The following is a 24279-nucleotide window of genomic DNA, read 5'->3' on the forward strand; positions in this document are numbered from 1 at the left end:
AAGATGGTTTTCACTAAAGTAAAGGGTCGATTAATGACATTACTGAATTACTGAATTTTTGATCATTTTATTATGAATTTATACTGATTTTACCAGTTAGTTGTTGCAGCCCCTGTGTCATCATTTCCTCAACTCAATTTAAACGTGACCTCAGCGGCGTGACCTCAGCAGCAGACACCGTCTGTCAAGTCCTCAGTAATGTGAGAATGTGTAAAAAGTGTGAGACTAAGAGCCGAGCCGCTGTTTTCGCTCCTCCTTCGGGCTCTGCGGGTATTTCCCTCGTTTCTCTCCTGTGTCTCACCTCAATCAGTTCTGCTCCTATCTTATCCATGCGCCTAATGGCAGCCCCTCAGGGAGACTGACCCTAGACAGGCCTGGAAACAAACCACTGACGGGTGGAATAAAAACAGAGTGGGAGATAAAAAAAAAAATAGTCAAGAAAAACAGTGTGGGAGTACGACGTTTTCAACAACAGCCAAACATCCAAGGACACGGCTGCCTGTAAAGTCAGTTTTTCCTCTTCCAGTACGGTGCTCCCCTTGGGTCTGTTTTCAATAAGAACAGCCCACTCACCATCTGTTTCACAGGGGCTCAAAATCTAATATCTACTGCTAATCCTCACACTTTTCTCATGGACATGAAAAGTGGTATTGAATTGTGTACTGAGCTTTACTGAACATGCAGATGGAGGAATCCCAATTTGTTCAATGTCTCTCTGAGCTTTTCATTCCCAGAGAACAATTATGATCTTGAAACCTAAATTTAATGCACACACATGTATAAATTACACCACCCAAAAAAATTGCTCATTTAAAAGTTTGGAGTCTGTACGATTTTTTTTTTTTTTTTTTTATGTCTGCTCATCAAGGTTAAAAAATACAGTAAAATCAGTAATACTGTGAAATATTATTACAACGATTTTCTATATTAATATATTGTAAAATGTAATTTATTCCTGTGACAGTACAGCTGAAATTTCATCATCATTACTCCAGTCTTCAGTGTCACATGATGCTTTAGAAATCATTCTAATATGCTAATGCAAGAATGATTTCTTATTACTATCAATACTGAAAACAGTTGTGCTGATTAATATTTTTGTGGGAACCACAGTTGTTTTTTCAGAGGATTCTTTGATGAATAAAAAGTTCATAAGAAATAAAATAGAAATGTTTCGCAACATTACAAATGTCCTTACTGTCAGTCTGATCAATTATGTGCCCTTTCTGAACAAAAGTATTAATTTCTTTAACCCTTTAACTCTCACTCCCATTTTTGAACACTGACGTGAAAATGCACTTTCCAAACTTAAATTGTTATAATTCATGAATGAACACATTTTGTAATATGCAATGTCTGATTTTAAAATGGTTTTCAAAGGATGAATTTTGAGATTTTAAGGTGTCAAGTGATATATAATTTCTTATGATTTCTAAAGCGGGATGGGGAAAAGGCAAAGAAGAAAGTCTTTTTGTGATAAAAGTCAGAACTCATGTTATGGATGTAGATTTTGAGGTGCACTCTTGTCATAAATGAATCTATTACTTTTCCTACAAAATTTGTAACAAAAAACAGTGGTAAAATATCTATTTAGGAGTCTTAGACTATATATCTCATGTTATTCCAAACCAATATGACTTTCTTTATTCTGTGAATCATATAAAGAGACATTTTAAAGAACCACGCTTTCAATGCCATTACAATGAATGCGTTTCAGACTGGAAAAAGGACCTAAAATCACCATACAAATACAAAAAAGAGTGACCCACATAACTTTTTATTAAGCATTTGTGAGAAACCTATTCACAAATTCAGTTCTTCACTGATAACATTAAAAACTGATAACCATTGTGACCAAATAACAATAGTGAGATATCCATGAGATGAACTCGAAAACCAATTTGTGAACGAACCATTCAAACTGATTTTGTAAGCCAGTTAAGTTGTTTCACTGAAAAGATCTGACACTAAAACCTTTTTTTCCTTTTTACAGCTGGACATCTCAAGTCTCCATGAATTGAAATCACATGCAAGCACAGCATGTTACTCAAAATGCTTTCTTTAGCATTTCATAGAACAAAAGAAAGTCAGTGAAAGTCTTGAGGGCGAGTAAATGAAAGTCTTCACACAAAGTTTTGCGCAGTTTTTATTATTATCCAGACTGAAATGTTAAAGGAGAAGTTCACTTCCAGAAAAAAAATTTACTGGTAATTTACTCACCTCCTTGTAAAGAATTTGTTTTTGAGGAAAACATTTTTCTCCATATAGTGGACTTCAATGGGAATCTGTGGTTTGAAGGTCAAAATTGCAGTTTCAATGCAGTTTCAAAGGGCTCTACACAATCCTATCACTTAGAGCCCTTTGAAGCTGCATTTAAACTGCATTTTGGAAGTTCAATTACATTCAAAAAACAATTTCTTATCGACGGAAGAAAGAAAGACATAAACATCTTGAGTGACAAGGGGGTGAGTAAATTATCTGTACATTTTTGTTCTGGAAGTGAACTTCTCCTTCAGGGGAATTTAAGAGAAACATTTTTAATAAAAATTTCATCATCTTAATTCCATGGAAATGTGATTCTTTAGTTTCTGAATAAATCATTACAGTACAGTTTTGTAGACTTATGAATGTCTGTTTAGACAGGAAAGCACCTGCAGACACATGCACAAACCTTTCATTTCCATTATAAGAGGTAAAATAACCTTGATAAGCCACTTAGGCGTATAATCTCCAGCCTAGGAATGTCAAGGCAATGGAAGTGTTTGTCATGGTCATATCAAACCTCAGCAATGCCTGTGGAGTACTTTGACTAAGTTGTACTATAATGGCCTAGATAGGGCAGACAGACAGATAGGACACTGGAGGAGCAGGCCAAAATGAGCGTACATTTATCGCTCCTGACAGTCTGTCTGCAGATAGCACATGACAGACGACAGGCCAGTCAAAGAAATATGGCTGAATGCACTAGTGACACCTCTTAGAGTCAAAAGCCATTCTGCCCTGTCACTTCCATTCTGTGTCCTAAGAAATGAGGGGTTATAGTGAAGTTAGTGAGGACATGATGCCCATAAAAAGTGGACGAAAGGGGATGTAAGAATGATAGGAATCTGAGAACATCGAGTTTTGCTGTTTAAAGGAGCAGTTCACCCAAAAATGAAGATTTACTCACCCTCAAGCCATCCAAGGTGCATATGACAGAGTTATATTAAAAAATGTCCTGGCTCTTTCAAGCTTTATATTGGCAGTGAATGGGTGTTGAGATTTTGAAGCAAAATAAAGTGCATCAAACTATCATAAAAAGTACTCCACACAGCTCCAGGGGTTTAAAAAAAGGTCTTCTGAAGCAAAGCGATGCATTTGTTCAAGAAAAATATCCATATCAAAATCTTTATAAACCGTAATCTCTAGCTTTTGCTATGCTATGCTAGTCTTGTAAGAATCCAGTTTTGTTTACAGCAAAAGAAAACCAGTCTCCTCTTGGGTAATATTGAAAGCCTCCAACATTTTTCTTTACAAATCATCATTTTGTACTTGTAATTCGTGACTGATGTTTTGTTTTGCTGTCTCCTCTGCGCTTCCACGTTTGTCACCACATTCGTCTACATCCTACGTCATTTGCTGGAATGCAACTCTCTTGTGAATACGAATACGACGGTTAGAGGAAGCTAGAGATTATGGTTTATAAAGTTTTAAATATGGATATTTTTCTTACACAAAAGCATTGATTCATTTTAAAAGGCCTTTATTAACCCTCTGTAGCTGTGTGGAGCACTTTTATGATAGGTGGATGCACTTTATTTGGCTTCAAAATCTCAACAGCCATTCACTGCCATTATAAAGCTTGTTTTGACAAAAAATTAACTGTTTGTGTTTCATTGTTTCTTATTTTTAAGTCTTTTCAGAAAACAGGTGCTGCTCTATTATTATGCAAAGTCAGAAGTGAGAAAAGTGTTTCAGATCATTTTAAACCCTTCAATTTGTTAAGAAGTAGCACTGGCATGGTAGATTATCATGCTAGAGAAAAGAGAATCTAAAAGCATATTAGTGATCAAGACACAATATAGAGAACAATCTGCACAGCTTGCTGTCTTCAAGCCCCTTTCAAGCCTTTTCTTCTCAGATGCACCGATGATAGGCTCTGAATATAAAAGTCTTTTTGGGTGAATCTTACAAAACCATATATGTATATAGATTAGATAGATATTAGATAGATAGATAGATGACCCGTTCAAAAGTTTACATACACTTGATTCTTAATACTGTGTTGTTACCTGAATGATCCACAGCTGTTTGTTGTCATTGTTGTTGTTGTTCTTAGTGATAGTTGTTCATGAGTCCCTTGTTTGTCCTGAACAGTTAAACTGCCTGCTGTTCTTCAGAAAAAATCATTCAGGTCCCACAGATTATTTGGTTTTTCAGCATTTTTGTGTATTTAAACCATTTCCAACAATGACAGTATGATTTTTAGATCCATCTTTTCACAGTGAAGACAACTGAGGGAACTCATATGCAACTATTACAGAAGGTTCAAACACTCACTGATGTTCCAGAAGGAAAAATTATGCATTAAGAGCTGGGGAGTGAAAACTTTTGAACAGAATGAAGATGTGTGTATTTTTCTTATTTCGCTTAAATATTATGTTTGTTCATTTAGTACCGCCCTTCAGTAGCTACAGAAGATACTTACATGTTTCCCAGAAGACAAAATAAGTTAAATTTACCTTGATCTTCAAATTCAAAAAGTTTTCACCTCCCTGTTTCCTTCTGGAGCATCAGTGAGCGTTTTAACCTTCTGTAATAGTTGCATGTGAGTCCCTCAGTTGTCCTCAGTGTGAAAAGATGGATATCAAAAGCATACAGTTAATGTTGAAAAGGGTTCAAATACACAAAATGCTGAAAAACCAAAGAATTAGTGGGACCTGAAGGATTTTTCTGTAGAACAGTGAGCAGTTTAACTGTTCAGGACAAACAAGGGACTCATGAACAACTATCACTAAACAAAAAAACACAACTGTGGATCCTTCAGGTAACAACACACTATTAGAAATCAAGCGTATGTGAACTTTTGAATGGGGTCATTTTTATAAATTCAACTATTATTTTCTCTTGTGGACTATATGCAAATGTCTTTTATGTGAAATCTCTTATTCAGTTCAGTACTAAATTAAAAATAACATGCATCTTGTATGATCCCTCTTATTTTGGTAAAATATTTAACATTTTGCAGATTCTGCAAGGCGTATTTAAACTTTTGACCTCAACTAATCCCCTTATATAATACTTTTTTTTTCTTTGATTTTATATTTGATTTTCATTTTAGATTCACTCTGTTGTCCTACTGCAAGTAAAATCTGTGAATCTGCAAGAAACAGCAGTTTGTCTCAGTAGAACAGAAGTGAGGTACATCAAAGACTGCCACCAAAAATACAGTATGTGTTTATTTGGAAAAGATGGAAAAGATTATCCAGAAATAGTGAAAAATAAAAACCATTTTTCATATCATTTCCGGATGCCCTAAACGGAGGAAGTATTAAAATCGCTTTTAAGCTATTTTAAGCTTTATAAATTAGCCATGTTAAACAATTCAGTGGAAGAACATGAACAATTCTGAAAGCAGCAATAATGTCATGAAGCCATTTAGTAGCAAAGCTATTTATCCAACGTCTACATCTGCCTCATTACGTGCTTTTTCTTGCTCTTTATAAATGAAAAAAACCTGAGGAATTAATAAAATGTTTTCTGGAAGTGATCTCGGCAAACTTCTCGGCCAAAACTCACAAAACATCTGGTCAGTATGCCTTCATCAATCTTGCCACTACCGATTAACTGCAGTAATTAACCGTAACTCTTCTCTGAACCATGAATGACATTGTGTCTGGGTTTCCTCCATTTATTCACTTCTCATACATTTCATCCGGGGCTCTGCTATGAATGTCCCAGTCCAGTGTCTATATCCCAGCTGTGTGAATAAGTCTGGCTATGTTCCGGGGTGGAGCGTGTTACCCGTTAACCGGCAGTCAATTGAGCAACAATAGGGCATTATTTACCCTGGCCACAGCCAAAGGAGTGGCGGGACTCAGCGAGAACAGTTCTCCCACAGCTCAGCACCCTTCTATGCCCACGTACTGCACACACTCTTAGGCGGATTTACTTTAATTACAGAGTGTGTAAAAACCAGGCAACTATTGACTAAGCATACTCTGCTCCGGCGGTCACAAATGCTCAGCAGTAATCACAGCCACATCCGCTGGAAAGAGAAACCAGATTGAATTAATAAGAAGAGTGGATTGACAAAGGCGCAAAGTCTAGGGTGGTGCCGATACAAATTAAGATGTCACAAGCCAAAACTGGAAGATGAGCTGTATGAGATGTATATGCAATATTCATGATCTAAAGAGGTTTAAAGGGAAATTAAAAATCTCTTATTATTTATTCAGACATAAGGTTTTTCCGAAGAGAATTTGAAATCATTGATGCCAAGGATCTTCCAAGTATTCAAGGGACCCCCTTCCCAAATTAAAACAGTAGATTTTTATGTATAAAATCCTATGTATAATGTGTGGGAAAAAAGATTAAAATATCATCTGGAATATATTTACTTTATAAAAAGCTGACAGTGAGCTTCTTTCCACTCACTATTAAGGCCTGTTCACACCATGATGAATGTTTGGTGTGAAATACGCTACCAGTCAAAAGTTTTTGAACAGTAAGATTTTTGTTTTTTAATATGCTTTTTTTTTTTGATCCAAAGTACAGCAAAAACAGTACAATTTTGAAAAAAATTGACTATTTAAAATAACTGTTTTCCATTTGAATACATCTTAAAATGTAATTTATTTCTGTGGTTAAAGCTAAATTTTCAGTATCATTACTCCAGTCTTCAGTGTCACATGATCTTTCAGAAATCATTCTAATATGCTGATTTGCTGTTCAAGAAACATTCTTTAATATTTAAAACAGTTTACATTTTGTACAGAGTACATTTTTTCAGGATTCTTTGATGAATAGAAAGATTTAAAGATCAGCATTTATCTGAAATAAAAAGCTTTTGTAACATTATACACTATACAATTCAAAAGCTTGGAGTCAGTTTTTTTTTTTTTAATATTTTGGGAAATAAATTATAGAAATTAATACTTTTATTTAGCAAAGATGCTTTAAATTGATCGAAAGTGATGATAAAGACATTTATAATGTTAAAAGATTTGTATTTCAGATAAATGCTGTTCTTCTGAACTTTCTATTCATCAAAGAAACCTGAAAAAATTCTACTCAGCTGTTTTCAACATACTAGTAATAATAACTGTTTTCTGAGCAGCAAATTATAATATCAGAATGATCTGAAGGATCATGTGACACTGAAGACTGACGTAATGATGCTAAAAATTCAGCTTTGAAATCACAAGAATAAATTACATTTTTAAAATATATTCAAATAGAAAACATATTTTAAATAGTACAAATATTTTACAGTTTTACTGTTTTTGCTGTACTTTGGATCACATAAATGCAGGTTGAGCAGAAGAGACTTCTTTAAAAAAAAAAAAAAAAAACATTAAAAACTTACTGTTCAAAAACTTTTGACTGATAGTGTACTAATTTGGTGAATTTTTAAATTTGAAAAAAAATCTCTTTGCATCTGTTAATACCAATGTAAACTTTCTTGTCCAGCCAACGTGATGGATTTGTCTATGGACAGGTGTTCAAATTTCTTCTCACCGCACTGCAAAGAAAACTAGCAAACCAAAAAGAGTCATGCTCACATAGTCAGTGTTGTATAAAACTACAACTTGGCACTCACAAACATTAGTTTGCTGAGCAACAGACCAAATTTTAATTCTAAACATTTGTGCTGGTGTGAACAGGCCTTTAGAGTAGCCTACAGCTAGCAGTAACACCCTAAAAAGAAATATTTTCAATCCATTCTTATGCGTTTTATGCTCAAATAATAAATATAGTGCCAAAGTAGTTTTATAAGCCCCTTTCACATAGTAATACCAGTAAACTGCCATAAAATTACTGGAATGACTTTACCGGTAAATACAAAAATGCGCTGTTCACACAGGCAACAGCATTCCGTTTTTTTACCCGTAAAGCGCCATTCACACATCAGTTTCAAAACACCGGTAAATTCTGTGACATCATTAACCAGAAATAACGTCTAAACGGCTGCGCCTCCAAGTGTTGTGTTTGGAAACATGGACAGGTAAATGCGGTCAGTGTTTTTGTTGATGCTTTCATTGTTCACATTTATGCAGAGACATCGTATTAGACGACTTCAAACTGAAACACACAGCGCGGAATAAATGCGTCATCTGCGTCAGAATGCTACTTCTTACATCAGCACGTTTTGAAGTCGTACGTGCCCACACCAGTAATCTTGTTCTGCGTTCACACAGAGCACATTAGCAGTAATTTACTGATAGCGTTAAAGGTAAACTGGCGGAACGAATCTACCGGTATTTTATATCTTAACTGTAATTTACCAATAAAGACTGTATGTGTGAAAGGGGCTATAGAGTATATTGCCTCGATAGTAAGGTACTATAAAACACAAACATGTTTTTTTCCACAAAATAGTTCCACAAAAAGTTAACATTAATTTTGACAGTACTACAAATGCATGTTATTAATTTTTTCCTCACAGATTTTCCAATGACCCACCTATGCATCACCAAAAATCTCTGGTTCTTACACTCTAAAAACTGCTGGGTTAAATGCAACCCAGAGCTGGGTAAAATATGGACAAACTACAAAATATGGCTGTTATATGACAAAATATGACTGTGACCCAGCGATTGGGTTACAACCCAGAAGGTTGGGTTAAACATTTAACCCAACTGCTGGGTCAAAACAACCCAATCGCTGAGTATGTCCATATTTTACCCAGTGCTAGGTTGTTTTTAACCCAGCAGTTTTTAGAGTGTACAGAAACATACAAGGATAAGTTTAGCATTATGTTAAAGCTGCACTTTTCCACCTCATTCTCATTTGCATACATTTAAATAAGCCACGTAAAGACGGTTTTCTGTAAAATAGCAGCTCAGACATTCTGCAAAACATCTCTAGTGTTCTAAAAAAAGAGAACATCACATGGTTTTAGAAGGACATACGCGTGAGTCAATGATTTTTTGTTTCGAGTGAACAATTTCTCTGCTAGAAGACGTACTAGCTTTTGACAGCAGTAGTCATGCATTGGCTTCTGGTTGTGTTTGTGTTGTGCTGATGTCTAGGCTGGCTCATGTTATTGGGGAGGTGGACTGGTCTCTGGAGATCTACGCTGCAGCTGCTCAGGAATGTGAGCTGTTCTGCTTATCTCCAGCTCTTTTGAGGAAGGCTTATGTTCTGCTATAAGCCATTGCTCCTAGTCCGCTCAGTAAACAAATACGCCCTTCCTCTGTATGGATTCACTTTATATATTTTGGATTGGCCCTCTAAGACCATCAAACAATTCAAATGGGCCCCACATTTACAGAGTGGAAACAGAAAAATAAAGCGAGGCGGGCCCGGGCCTGGAGAGACCTCCAGGAGGCATCATAAACTATTAAGGATCATCCTTAAAATTGTTGTTTCTGGGTAACTACGCACACCACGGTCGCTCGTTCTGCTGCCAGGAATCTCGTTAAAACATCTTGTACAGAAAAAGTGGGGTGACAGGAAGCTTACCAGCACCCATCTTTATTTTCAGCCGTGAGGAATTTAGGACACATCCAAGCAACATCAATCTCCCTGAGGAATGTTGAATGCCGCCCAGCGTTTGGGCAGCGGCGGGGGTATCTTTCTTGGGTCACGAACTGAAATGTTCTTACGCGGGGCGGGTGTGTGAAACCTGAAAAATGTCTTCATTTCTGCTCTTTGTGTACACGAGATAACAAGTTCACTAATGGAATGTTTCAGCACATATAATGATGTTCTGTGTGGTTTTATGTGCTGAAGCTCACAGGACGAGGCCCACTGTCATTTGGGAAGGTTCTCTGTGTAAATGACACCCCCTTCCACTCTTACACAGAGACATCATTACTCCTTCTACAAATTCTTTCACTGGCAAAAGCCCAGAGAGCTTCCCTGTTACGGCTGAGATGGCTTTCCACGGATGAAATATGACTGGAGCTTCACATTTAACAAACATATATCTTGTCCTCTGACAAAAGCACTCACATAGGTGCTACAAAATACAGAGGCGGAAAAACTGGAACGTCACCATTTATCAGGTCCTGACTATCATGGGGCAAAATAAAAATTATCAATTGAACATCTACTTCATGTCCTTATTGTAAAAACAATAACAACAGACTATAAGATGATCATCCTATGTCATGATATGCATGTGTGCAAAGTATTTTTGAATCTGACCGAAGGAAACCCCAGGTATTAACACTTGTATGGCTTAATATGACATAAATGATGTCTCTTATTGAAATATATAGTAGAAAACCCATGAAAGATTTATATTATTTGAAAAATCTACATAGTTTCATACATATTATTGGACTATGGGGGCGCCATTATTGTAGTGACGTTCAGTGGTTGCACTCGGTGAGCTACTGGCACTACAGTACCTCGGAAAATAAAATACTGATATAAAGGAAATACGAGGTGACAATGGATATAAGCATAGGCTTAAACCAAATGCTGTACATTTTCCCCACAAAGAGTCTAAACACCCCAGATATCGAGTGAAATCTATGCTGAGAAACTTGACAAGCCATGACAAGCGTCAGCATGCACTGTAAACAATAAAAAACACAATTTGTCGAGTCAGCTTAAAATAATTTGTTACCCTGCTGCCTTAAAATTTTAAGTTCAGTCAACTAAAATAAGTTTAGTCAACTTGAAATGTTAAGTTGTACTAAGTAACAACTTAGATATTTGTGTTTGCTAAACTTAACAGATGGGTAAGTAACCCAGCTGCCTTAAAATTTTAAGTTGATTCAACTCAAATATCTAAGTTGTCATTTAGTATAATTTAACATTTCATAAACTTTTTTTGAGTTGACTGAACTTAAAATTTTAAGGCAGCCAGGTAACAAATCATTTTAAGTTGACTCAACAAAATTGTTTTTTACAGTGTGTTTATATCCTGTCAGGATGGCATCTAGCACTTCTTGTCTCTGCCATTTGTAAGCTCTTTCAGTAGCTGTGGTTTACTAAAAGCCTCAAAGGCATCAGGCCTAAAGTTGCTTATTCCGAGTTAGGGTTAGGGTTAGGTTAGGTTTCTGCCAATATATTATATTATGTTATATTAAGCCATACAAGTCTTAATATTCGGGGTTCCTATTAAGAAAGTAGTCAGATTTAATCATTTACATGCTGATTTTTTCCTGTTGATTGTATTATTTCTGATCTGCATCACCCTTTCCAATCTGATTCAATTTGGATCAAGCTCAATTTTTACATGAAGGCTTTCCAGTCTGATTAAACCATCAATCCAATTATAAATTGATTACTTGGCTGCATGTAAACAGCTTTTGTGGTATATAAAGTTCCATTTGCAAGATGCAAATTACAGTTACAAAACTTAAAGCCATATTGTGTGACATAAAGTCACTTTGTAAGCATTTGAATTCAAAACTGGGAGGCAAAGTCACTATTATGAGAAATATAGTCGTAATCATAAGACAATTACCTTTATCATTTTTAATGGGAATGGTTGTCTATATATTTAATTTTATAATCAAAAGAAAAAAAGGAGTGATATTTTACATTAGCAAGATTAAACCTTTTTTTTTTTTAAAGGATAATTGTGAACGACTAAGTATTCATACATCATAGAAGCTACCTTTCATTTATGCATATTATATTTTTAAAAATAATTTAAAGTGATAGTTCACCCAAAAATTAAAATTCTGTCATTAATTACTCACCCTCATGTCAAAGACTGACACGGGAGAGAAGAATCTGTTGGATAAAGTTATTTTTGTTTTCTTTGCACACAAAAAGTATTCTCGTAGCTTCATAAAATTACACTGGAACCACTGATGTCTAATTTATGACTGTTTTAACGATGTTCTTACTACCTTTCTAGGCCTTGAATGTGTCAGTTATGTTGCTGTCTATACAGGGTCAGAAAGCTCTTGGATTTCAAAAAAATAAAAAAAATTTAATATGTGTTCTGAAGAGGTCTTATGGGTTTGAAACAACATGAGGGTGAGTAATTAAAGACAGAATTTTCATTTTTGGCTGAACTAACCCTTTAAAATCACTGTTCATAGTATGTTGTAATCTTATTTACTGTACTGAAAATAATGGCAAAAAGCAAAAAGTTTTAATTTGCTGCTTTTACTTAATTCAAAATATAATCTCTTATTTTTTTGTTAATTTAGAGGTGAAATACGATCCATAAAACAAAACACACTTTTTGTGAGAATCCCCCTGTTATGGATGCACAGCCTCTGCCAATATTATTAACATTGTAAGTACTCAATTTTGAGTTTCAAATCAAATAATTTAACTTAATTTAGAATGAATTAGGCTTTTCTGTAAATCATAAAAATATTCAAAAAGTTTTACGATGGTTATTCAACAGTGTCTCACTTTACTTGATATACAAGCAACTCACCCTTTTTTTTAAAAAAATGGATGTGAAGATTATGGCGAGTTTGTCAGGAAGGAATTTATGATGGCTCTGAGTCAACTGTGGTGAAGCTGCATTGCACAGACAGATCTCTTCTCTGGCCTGGGCTGTGGCTGAGATCTAGTGTGGTTTTTTTTGGGGGGGGGGCAGCATCAGCCTTCAACAAAGCAGCAATACAGACTTCCTGTCCATGAACTCTCGGCAGCCTTCAAGCAAAGCAACGTTTGTGTCCAATCACAATATGACCAGAGCCGCATTCCCGCTAATGGCGAGTCTTGTGATTTTGGCAGCCTTACTGACAATGGATCCAGTCCATTTTCTTTGTTTAGTTTTGTGTTAATGTGCTAGTCTCACACACATTAAAGATAGTTTTCCCTAAAATTTTCCTCATAAATATTGGTGGAGCGAAATTACATCTCAGCACAAATCACGTCACTTAACTATTAAACTTGAATCAAAATCCATTCAGCCAACTCAATACAATCCCTTAACATTTATCTCAGTCAATGGTCATATGGCTTTTTGACATTAATTTAGGGTTGCACACTGACAAAAAGACTTACGCCTGTTTCTCATGCTCAATGCCAATGCTTTTCCCTAAAGAGATCCTCTAATAGTCTACAACGGTGACCCCTCCCTTGCACCGCCACAATCCTCCAAAGAGCTGGAGGATTGGAGCAGACACTGGTGGAAACTGAGCCAAGTTCCTCACAAAGAGATACATTAACCCTGCAAGTTAATGAAAAACCTGATGATCATGTTGAGATGATCCCAAGAGCATCTTTAGTGTCAAGGGAAGAAGAACATCTGATTGTCTGTACAAAGAGTCACCTGATCAGTGTCACAAATTTACTAAAATATGTGACCCTCGAGCACAAAACCAGTCTTAAGTAGCATGGCTATATTTGTTGCAATAGGCAAAAATACATTGTATGGATCAAAATTTTTGTTTTAAGCCAAAAATTATTAGGATATTAAGTAAAGATAATGTTCCATTATGATATTTTGTAAATTTCCTACTGTAAATATATCAAAACCTAATTTGTGATTAGTAATACACATTGCCAAGAACTTCATTTAGACTTTTCTCAATATTTAGAGATTTTTTTGCACCCTCAGATTCCAGATTTTCAAATAGTTGTATTGCAGCCAAATATTGTCCTATCTTAACAAACATACATCAATGGAAAGCTTATTTATTCAGCTTTCAGATGATGTATAAATCATACATCTTTGCATCATGTTCTTTTGGTTCAAATGTTCAAAACCCAGAAACCTTAAGGTGTATTTCAGATTCAATTGATTCAGTGCTATCTCTGTGTATTGTGTAATGTTTGTGGGATCTAGAGAGAGTTTCTGGTCTCATTAGTATGTACAACTTACAGTCCTCTACTCAAGCACTCAAAGTAGGACTGGTAGAAAAGAGACTTTCTGTTAAAGAGCAAAAAAAAAAAAAAAAGAGTAGCATTTCCATAGGCGCACTTTTGTTTAGGGTGGAAACGAAGACTTGTAGGACAGGGTTAATTCTGGGCCTCCGGTCAACAGGGAACAGGAGTTACTCAGTCGGACAGGCTGAGCCCTGTAATGTCCTCCCACTCACTGGCTTCTGAATTGACTCACAAACAAACAGGCCTTCACAGAGGAGAGAGAACAAAAGTGGCTGAGGGAGGCTGGGGCACCAACCCTTTGGCCCAGACGGCCAGTTCAACGTAACGACCCATATAGGGTCAGAAGACTCATGTCACAGTTTGAAAAAAAATACAGCTGGGTCAAACGCCACAGACGTCACGCATGTTTCATTAAGGCAAAAATATGCAAATAATGGCTTTTTAACTTAAAAGGCTTATTTGCCAATATGTTGACTGTTAGAAGATGCTTAAAGCGATAGTTTCACCCTCAAGCCGTTCCAAACTCATAAGACCTTAGTTCATCTTCAGAACACAAATTAAGATACCTTTGATGAAATCCGAGAGCTTTCTGACCCTGCATAGACAGCAACACAACTGACATGTTCAAGGCCCAGAAAGGTAGTAAGGACATTGTTAAAATAGTCCAAGTGGCATCAGTGCTTCAACCGTAATTTTATGACATTACAACAAGAATATGTTTTGTGTGCAACAAAAACAAAACTGTGACCCTGGACCACAAAATCAAAAATTGAAAATTAATATTTAGACATCATCTGAAAGCTGAATAAATAAGCTTTTCATTAATGGTGCCACTATTTGAAAATCTGGAATCTGAGGGTGCAAAAAAAAAAATCTAAATATTGAGAAAATCGCCTTTAAAGTTCTTAGCAAAGCATATTACTAATCAAAATTCAAGTTTTGATATATTTAGGGTAGGAAATTTACAAAATATCTTCACGGTACATGATCTTTCCTTAATATCCTAATGATAATTGGCATAAAAGCAAAATCAATAATTTTGACCCATACAGTGTATTTTGGTTAAAGCTGCAAATATACCCATGCAACTTATGACTGGTTTTGTGGTCCAGGGTCACAAGTAACATCTTGGTACTCTCATGAACATGCATCGACTGACACTGAAGAAAAGAAGTTGTTGAATAAAGGCATTAACAGTTTCAAAAAGTATTCTTGTGCTCTTCATAAAATTACGATTGAACCACTGATGTCACATGGACTATTTCCGGGCCTTGAACATGGTAGTTGCATTGCTGTCTATGCAGGGTCAGAAAGCTCTTGGATTTCATCAAAAATATCATATTTTGCGCTCCGAAGATGAACAAACGTCTTACAGGTTTAGAATGGCAGAGGGTGAGTAATTAATAACAGAATTTTAATTTTTGGGTGAATTCTTCTCAATAAATGTCCTGATTTGACTGTATTTACAATTATTATCCATCATTCAATGGACTAGGTTTAAAAATTTTCAATCATTCTCAATTTGTATCTATAGATAAAGTGCTGTGTTGTGTTTTTTTTTTTTTTAATCTTCTTTTGCAATGGGGAAAAAACAGACACTGCAGCTTTGAGATCTGTTCATTTGATTCAATATTTCACTTAATTATTTAATCGTACTATACAGGAATCTCTGTTTTTGCCAGGGTGCTTTAAAACATATTTTAAAACATATTTATTAAAACATTATCCTTTTTCTTCACTTCTAATCCATATATTAACATACTGTAGTACAAATCATCCTTCTGGACATTGTTAGATCCAAAATTTACAAAATCTTATCTGCTATCATTAAATTGTATTATAGGTATAGTATAATGCTCTACAGATAGCACTACTGAACTTGGTCATTAAAAACACATGTTATTTTGAAGTTTGAACACTTTTTCGAAAATCTTTAAATCTTTAAACAAGAAAGATTTACACATATTTAAACAAGACAGTCTGTTTAATCACAGTAGCAAGAGCCACTGATGTAAACCCACTTGTGAAAAAGAAACAAAAATGCATGAGGGTTTTGGGGGAGGAACTCTATGAGATGAACCCACATACGAGCCAAAGATAGACATCTGATTTATCAGATTACAGCTGTCTGTTCTTAGCCTTTGAAAATAGTATGACCACAGCAAAAGATCTAGTGCCACTTCATCAAAATAATCAATGAAATGCTTCAGACACTTTATGCTCTCAATTTCTGTAAAAAATTAGATTTTATGAGCATTTTTTTCTCTTTATAGACAAAAGAACGTGAGCAGTAAGAAGTCAAAGTATCTCATGCGTGAAGGGAAATTTGTGCCGTTTCCTCACAGGTTTCCTCACTGTCTATCCTGTCCTCCATCCTGCTCCATTGACCTAGATCTTCAGGACTCTCAACAGCACTTAAAAATTCATAAAGATCCAGAGGTACTGTGACAGAGATGTGTATGCGAATCGCATCGCTCCAGTGCGCAGTCAGAGCGATTAAAGTTTGAGAGACTCCTGTGCACAGCTTCTGAACTCATTAAAGTCCTGTGGCAACGTACATGCTGAGATGAGATGCACATAAATAAGTCAAGCTTCCTCTGCTTTTCTGCACTCAGCAGGATTAATTAAGGTCTCCCAGTGTCTAGCTTTAAGAGCTAGGCCAAAGATTTCCATCTAACTGACACTGAAATATTACCATATTTCCCGTACCCTCTTGGCTATCAACCGGTAGAGACCGTGAGATTAATTTCCAGGGAACACACATACTTGTAAAATGTATACCTTGAAGGACGTATGTTATTAAAAAAAAACGTATGGACCTAAAACGTTTGAACTGTAGTGTATTTGTAAATTTGTAAAACTTTCTTTATTTAGTCAGATTGTTGAGTGTGCTGGCCATTGAAGCTCCACTCCTGAAGGCTATCTATGAGCGATAACCACTGTGCCCTTGAGCAGTGCACTTACCCCAGGTAAATAATAGATTATTTGTTTTATGAGAACACTCGTTGCCAACTTCCTGTGAAGAGTATCCAGATGGCACAGGTTGTCAGGACATGTATTGTGATTACACTCACCAGCTGAAACTCACTCCGTCGGCCATAGGCTTCCTGGATGCCACTATCATTCCAGAGTGCCTGCAGTGCTGGGACGTATAGCTGAAAGGTGCAGGGTTCGACGGGCATGCCTGCTTTATTTTCGAAGGACATAACGAACATGCCATGCTTCTCATTCTCAGAGTTCTGCCAGGGAACGCCAAGTTTGTCTCGGGCATCTACCAGTACCCGCATCCCCTTTGAGAAAAACAAAGAAAAAACAAAGAGAAGAACAGAGAGAGAGAGATTAATGCAATGTTTGTTTGTCTAGGGTGTATAGCTGCAGTAGGGTGTGTCCTCTGGAGCTGAACTTCTATAACAGGAAGATGAAGCAATTCTTCTGGAGACAAAATAAAGATAGTAGCAGTGTCTTCATCGAACACCTACGGCACACTTTAAATCTGCCAAAATTGTGTCTCTGTAAATCTCCCACGCTCAGTTTGCAAACCAGTTACCAATTAGTTTATTTTAAAAGGGACAAATGTTAGCCAATCATATAAGAGACTGTTTACATAAAGAAGTCTGAAGGAATAGTTCACTCAAAAATGACAATTCTATCATTAATTACTCACCCTCATGTCGTTTCAAATCTGTAAGACCTTTGTTTCTCTTCAGAACACAAATTAAAATATTTTTGAAATCGGGGTACTCTCCTGAACGTGCAACTGAGACTGACTTGGCTTTAAAATTTCATTAAAAATATCTTAATTTATGTTTCGAAGGTGAATGAAGGTCTTACTGGTTTGGAACGACATGAAGATGAGTAATCAGTAACAGAATTTTCATTTTTGGGTGAACTGTCCCAAACGTGAAACACTCAACGTGAAATAAGAACTGACCAGAATTATTTAAGTTATATTATATAATGTACAAAGCAAATGTGAAAATCTGACCAAATTTTCATGTTGGTGTGAACTAGGGCTGCCCCCTTATAGTCAAAATTTTATTAGTCAAATTTCATTAGTCACGTAAAACGCAAAAATCCACAGGAAGTGGCGAAGTCACGCTGGTCTATGTGTAAATATAGCACATCAAACAGGACATTCAAATGCTCGCCTATCATTCATCAACCTCAAATATGGCTTATCATCTAAAATATGTAAGTAGTAGCAAGTAAACACGGCCACTCAATCTAATGTTAACCTAGAAAAATGCGTTATTCAAGTGTCTGTGCAAAGAGTGGAAGCTGATGGGCTGGTACGGTCACTTGCTCTTAAAATACTCCGTCATTTTTGGTCATACAGATAAAAGCAAGACATCTTTCTAATCTGTAAACACTCACAATAACAACAGAAAATTGTGCTTTTGTATAATAACGAAAGCAAACAGGATGCACTTTCTGCCGTCTTAGTCTCTGTGAACTTAAGTGCGTCAAAAAACGTTAATCGAAACTCTATGTATACTTGCCTTACAGACATGAAAAGCTATAGAGAGCAAAATGTCTACTACTTCTGCTGGTGCTTCTGCCAGTGCGCTACCAATTCAAATGGAAAACAAATATTTTAAGATCAAATCTGTATGAAACAGATTGCAAATGATGCATACAGGTGTATCCACTACTGCGGAGATGACGAGTCAGTGTCACCAACTTCACCTTTTAAGCAGAAAATAAAGAAAGAACTAGTTTATCAACAAATTATTAAAATGTTAATGCAGTTAACTTACTGTTTTTCCCTGACACATTCATTATCATTACTTCTGCTGGTGCGCTGTGTCAAGCTTTATGAGTGCGCTTGAGCTCTTATTAGGCTATGTAGGCAATTAAAGGCTCATTATTTTGATTTAAATGGTTTGTTAATTAACGTGCAATTAGTTGACTAATTGCTTATAATGAACGACTACTAGTCGACCAGAAAAATCTTCGAGGACAGCCCTAGTGTGAGCAGGGCGAAGGTAGAACATTTTGTAAAATTCAGACTCTTTTGGTGCAAAAAGCCCTTGCCTAGCATTAAGAAAAGTATAAGATATAAGTCAAGAATATGATCCCTGTCCCACTGTCAGTTGACACAACTTCAAGACGAAGCTGAAGTGTGCTTGTACTGCATTTAGAACTAGCTCAGATTGCTGCCACTCAGTCACGACATGTACATGAAGGAAGATCTGATCCCAGAACTGAAACACTCAAGTCTGAAGCCAAAAATGAAAAAATCTCCAGAAAGCTCTGTTGAGAACAGCAATCGCACTGAAACTAAACTTCCGCGATGAGCCTCCTCGCTTCCAAGCATAACAAGGAATACACAAAACCCTGAACTGAGCCTCTGGCAGTTACCAGGAGGGTTGAGCTCTGTGGAAGAGCAGAAATATCATGAGACGCTTTGTAAATGTAACATAAGGCCATTGACTTTTCTCGATGATAACTGCAGTACTATCAACCGAGGCAAAATCCTCTGTTGCAGTCCATTTCATCCCTCTTTCTGTTGCACTGGAATAACATCCTGATTTTCAAGGTCCCAGAAGGGGGTCCTGGTCCTCTTCCTCTGCTCTACAGGGTCAAGTATGAATCATCGACACTAGCACTAGCACAAACGTATGCTGGAGTAATTAGTGTGCCCAGCAAGCCTTTGTCTTCAAAGAAGATAAAGGGTCCCTCAGGCACAGGTGCTTCGTGGGATTTGACCTAGTGACCTGGACGAGTCCCTTCAATGCCATTCCAGCACGCCAGGTCAATGGGTTGAGCGTAAAGGCAATGAAAACTTCTAGTCTGTTTGCATGTGTGAGGGATTTGTACATCAACATAAGATGGTTGCATTGTAAAACCAATAAAACAGCAGGGCAGTGACAGGAAATGAATGCGGTACAGTCCTGTTAGTCTGGCTGTCTCCATCAAATCCTGAGATTCCCCCACCTCCCAAATCCCAAGATTCCCCGAGCCATCGAACAGTTCCCAAATGTAAACAGTTGTTCGTGCTTAAGGCCTCCCTGCTGTTTCTTCTTAATGCTCTTAATACTATGCCTCAGTCCAAGGTTGTCAGGGTACTTTCCTAGGGGCCAAACTTATTCACACTTTGTCTCCAACAGCAGCCCCCCAACTCTCTGACCTTTCACCCACTTCTGGCCAACACTATCAGGAAAGCGTAGACAATCCTCCTGTCCTCCTTGGCTGGATTCATTGACACCGTCAGGGCGAGAGAAAAGAGAGAGCGGCTAGGCAGCTTTATCTCAGTGGAGAGGTCAGTTGCAGGGCTTCCAATCTCTTCCTGAGTCATGGCAAAGTCCCAAAAATAGCTCTGAAAACCTCCAAAACCTCACCTCGCCGTGAGCAAGGCTCCTAACGTTTCTGAAACGCCTCCTCAAAAACAAGCTTTAAGTGTTTGTTTTAAATGGCATCTTCCAAGAGACTTGTTTTGTAAGTCTTCGGCAAAAACCACAAAGTTTTCCATATCATTTTAAGTCTACAACAGACAATTCTTGATATTCCCTTCATTGTTTGATGAAAAAGAGGGGGATTTCCTGAATGTTCAGTCAAGACAGTGCAGGAATATTATTCAGGGATCTTGGTTTCTGCCGAGAGACACGCGGCTGACAGCGAATCTGATCGGTTGGCCCTCATCTGACATGCATTAGACAGGCCCTGCGTGTCAAGCGCAGTAATTACTCCAGTGGTGGTAATGGCAGTGCTGTGATTTCGCAGCGTAAGCAGATGTGGGGAGCGGACCAAGCAGCCGCTCACGGGTTCCCCACCGCTGAGCAACCACAGCTAAATCAGCAACAACTCCTTAGCCATAAACAAGCCGCCTATGAAGGAGCCTCCCAAGACTCCGGTCACAGAGGAACTCTCAGATTTATCACACAGGAAGATGGGCTTGATATATGCTTGCTCCCTGTGTCACCCTTCAGCCACTTCCTGTCCCCCCCCCACCCACAAACATATTTTGAGCAGGATGCATGAATTTAAAACTGACGGTGTGATACAACTTTTTGCTAACTTGCTTCTCCTTTGGATCATGGAGCAAACAACACATTCTGGGCAGTTACTGAATTCCGCAACTATTTTCTCAAGGATGTAGTAAACAGAGGAAATGCTCCACTGCCAATGGTGTCCCGTTGCACAAGAGATCAAGAACTTTGCAATAGGGAAACTGACTCTTGAAGGGTCGAGCGAGGGGTACGAGGGGCCAAACGGAGGTGAGATCTTATCGTGTCCCGACACACAGTGTCAGTATCAGGTCAGTCTTTAGATCACTCTCCTATCAAAGACAGCTTTCTAAAAGGCCATTAAAGAGTTAACAGAAATAACTAGATAGCTAGCTACTGATCTAGGAAGTAATAAATTCCATGACATAAATTACTCAGCCTACTTAATATGGGTCAACAACAATGAGGCAGACTGACTGTGGTGTATCGAATCCTTCATTTGGACATTAAAGTCATTTAGCTTTTTTAATGCATCCTATTACTATATCAAATGACACTGGGTGGGACTTCTCCATCTGGTTTTGATTGGATCATCAAACGAGTGATATAGGATTTAATTCAATTTAGATTTTATCTAAGGATGTCTTTAAAACAAACATTGATTGTAAAAACACTTTACACCCTTTCCAGACCACCTCCACATGCTGAGGGCAAATGGTGCCGTACGTAATATACAAAAGGCTAGAAGGATTTGGAAGAAGTCGAGAGGACTATCTCCTGGACCTTTGCCACTGTAAAGGGGCTGAAATGAAGATAACGTTATCTTTAAAATAACCAATAATTTGATCAGCACGTAGGCTGAGATTCGCTCACGCGACACTTAACCTCTGGGGTTGTTTATTCAGTTTTTTTCCACCCCTGAGGAAAAGTCTGGACTGCTCCAAATTGGTATCAGTGTAACAAACATCACCAACACTGTCATCATCCTAAAGCCTTCAGAGGGATGGGCTGAACAGCAGGGTGATGACAAACGGTCAGAGGGGAGATGATGGCACGGCTGAATCGCCATTGTTTGCAGCATTCGCTGTCTGTGCACTGAGGAGAGGCATTTCCTCTGGCTCTGTGGACTGTGCGATACCGCAAGCCCACAGAGACCACCATTGTGGAGCTATTCCAATCTGACCTTGACTTCATCGCTGACAAACAAGGTCTCCAGTCCAGTTCTCAAGCCACTTCACACATCTTTAGACTGTGAAATTAGGTATTATCACATGCTTTCCTTTTACTGGCCACTGGCCTACTGTCCTACAGAAAAACCCTTTTTCCCCACTAATGGGCAACTGAATTGCAAACAATTTTACAAAAGTATTAAAATTTTTAATCTAATTAATTACATGAGGTTTAGATTAATTAATCTAATTAATTGCAAAATAAATTTGACTGTGAAAATACCCACAAAAGAATATTTAAAGCTATTTTTGTGTTAAAAGAGAAAGTATCAAGTAGACATTACAAATTGTAACTTTAGAAAGAATATTTAATTTAATTCAACATAGAATTTATTACATATAAACATTTAGGCTGCAACGGCCAAACGTAAACTATGGAACATAAAAGAAGATCATTTGAGAAACAAAAGTATTATTGTTCATACGATGAACGTCACTGGTAACCAAAACAACTTTGTTACCAACAGTCTTAAAAATCCTATCTTTCATGTTCCACAAAAGAAAGGTTTGAAATGACATGAGGGTGAGTAAATGATGACAGAATTACATTTTTTTTTTTTTTGGTGAACTATCCCTGTTTTTATGTTTATTCTTTTTTTATGAATGATGCTTAAAATAAGAAATTAAATATGCCAGCAGGTGGCGGTAAATGTCTTTATGAGTCATTCATTTATTCTTTTGATTTGTTCAAATGGCTGATTCATTGAGGAGTGAAGTAAATGGCTCTCTTTATAAATGGGCCTTTGAATCATTGGTTCATACGATTCGTTCAAAACACGGATTCATTTAGAAACTAAACACTGCTGTGTTACTCAGAGACGCACAAAAATTCTGCTATGGCTTCAAAGCTAATACAGTATGTTATCAAACTGAGCAAAACACAATATTGTGTGTAAAATATAACACAATATCAACTTCTTATTTACTGAACAGTTCAGTATAAAATCACATTTAAGCTTGTGATAGATTAAGAAAATATCAGCACTTGTGTCATATTGCTCTTGCTGCCCGTGTGATATGTGATTTGTGATATATATGAGACAAAACACATACAAAGGCATTTTCTTTGCACCAATATCTTGAATTTTAGGGCATAACTGCATTTGTGGAATTGTTGCCCTGCATCATATTTGTCAATAGTCAACTATATGAAATATAAGATGACCGGTTTGGAGGCGGGGCCAGCACGTTAACTGTGTTAAAATATATAATAATATCACATTATTTTTCATAACTAATCAATTAAGTTATCGCATTAAACTGACCCTACAAAAAACACATTCTGGCAAAATGGACAGAACAAGATGTATAATATGATGACTTTTAGACTTTTGAAACTTTGACAGCAAATTAGAAACTGACCCAAATTTAAAGGGATAGTTCACCCCGAAAATGAAATTAATGAATTACTCATTAATTGTTTTTAACAGCTACAGTGAATGAAAGCAAGTGTGGTAACTGGTGACAAGAAGCCATGGTAAACTATCCAGAAACACAAAACTTTAGGCACATTCTTCACGGCCATTTGCTCTTTTCACTTGACTTGCAGGGCAGTGAGTGGGCCGTGTAATCAGTGCCAACACATACATTTAGGGCATTCAGTGCGGTAAGTCATAAAACTGACTTCAAGTTCTCGTATACACATAGACGCTCCAAAACACAGGCCTCAGCATTTGCCTCTGACGCTAATAAAAGAGATCAGAACTACATTATAATGTTTTCCTCAGCTCACCAGTCACTTTGTGGTGAAGGGGACTTATTGAAAATAAACTAAGATGACATCATCAACACAAAGAAAGCTCAGTTTCTGCTGCCTTGCTCCCCGCGTGGGTTAGAAGAGGACCTGATCGCAATCAGTCCCATTCGCAAACAAAGTGAATCTTTTAACTCTGCCTCAGTCATGTCCCTGTACAACGCAAGTTTCTGGAGTCACTTTTGTACTAAAACTAGAGACAAAAGCTTACACATTTCTCTGGCTGTGGAAAGGACGCAGGATGTGATGTCTGGCAGTTCGGCTAAATGTTTGGTGGACAAGAACCATGGAGATGGAACATGTGGACCTCTGCTATGACATCCTGAGAAACATAACCTTTTCCATATAAAGAAAAACTCTTCCACTGAGCCAAACCTCTGATCTGGCA

The 24279-nt window shown here is 37.2% G+C and overlaps 1 protein-coding gene across 1 annotated transcript in view; it reads right to left on the reverse strand.

Moving 5' to 3' along the window:
• gna12a (guanine nucleotide binding protein (G protein) alpha 12a) overlaps positions 1 to 24279 on the reverse strand; it is a 40637-nt gene that overhangs the window by 11193 nt on the left and 5165 nt on the right. Inside the window, exon 2 of the mRNA XM_051103118.1 lies at positions 17037 to 17252. Coding sequence (XP_050959075.1) covers positions 17037 to 17252 — 216 coding nt within the window. The remainder of the gene's footprint in view (positions 1 to 17036; positions 17253 to 24279) is intronic.

Source organism: Labeo rohita, chromosome 3 (assembly GCF_022985175.1).
Source record: "Labeo rohita strain BAU-BD-2019 chromosome 3, IGBB_LRoh.1.0, whole genome shotgun sequence".
Lineage (NCBI taxonomy): Eukaryota > Metazoa > Chordata > Actinopteri > Cypriniformes > Cyprinidae > Labeo > Labeo rohita.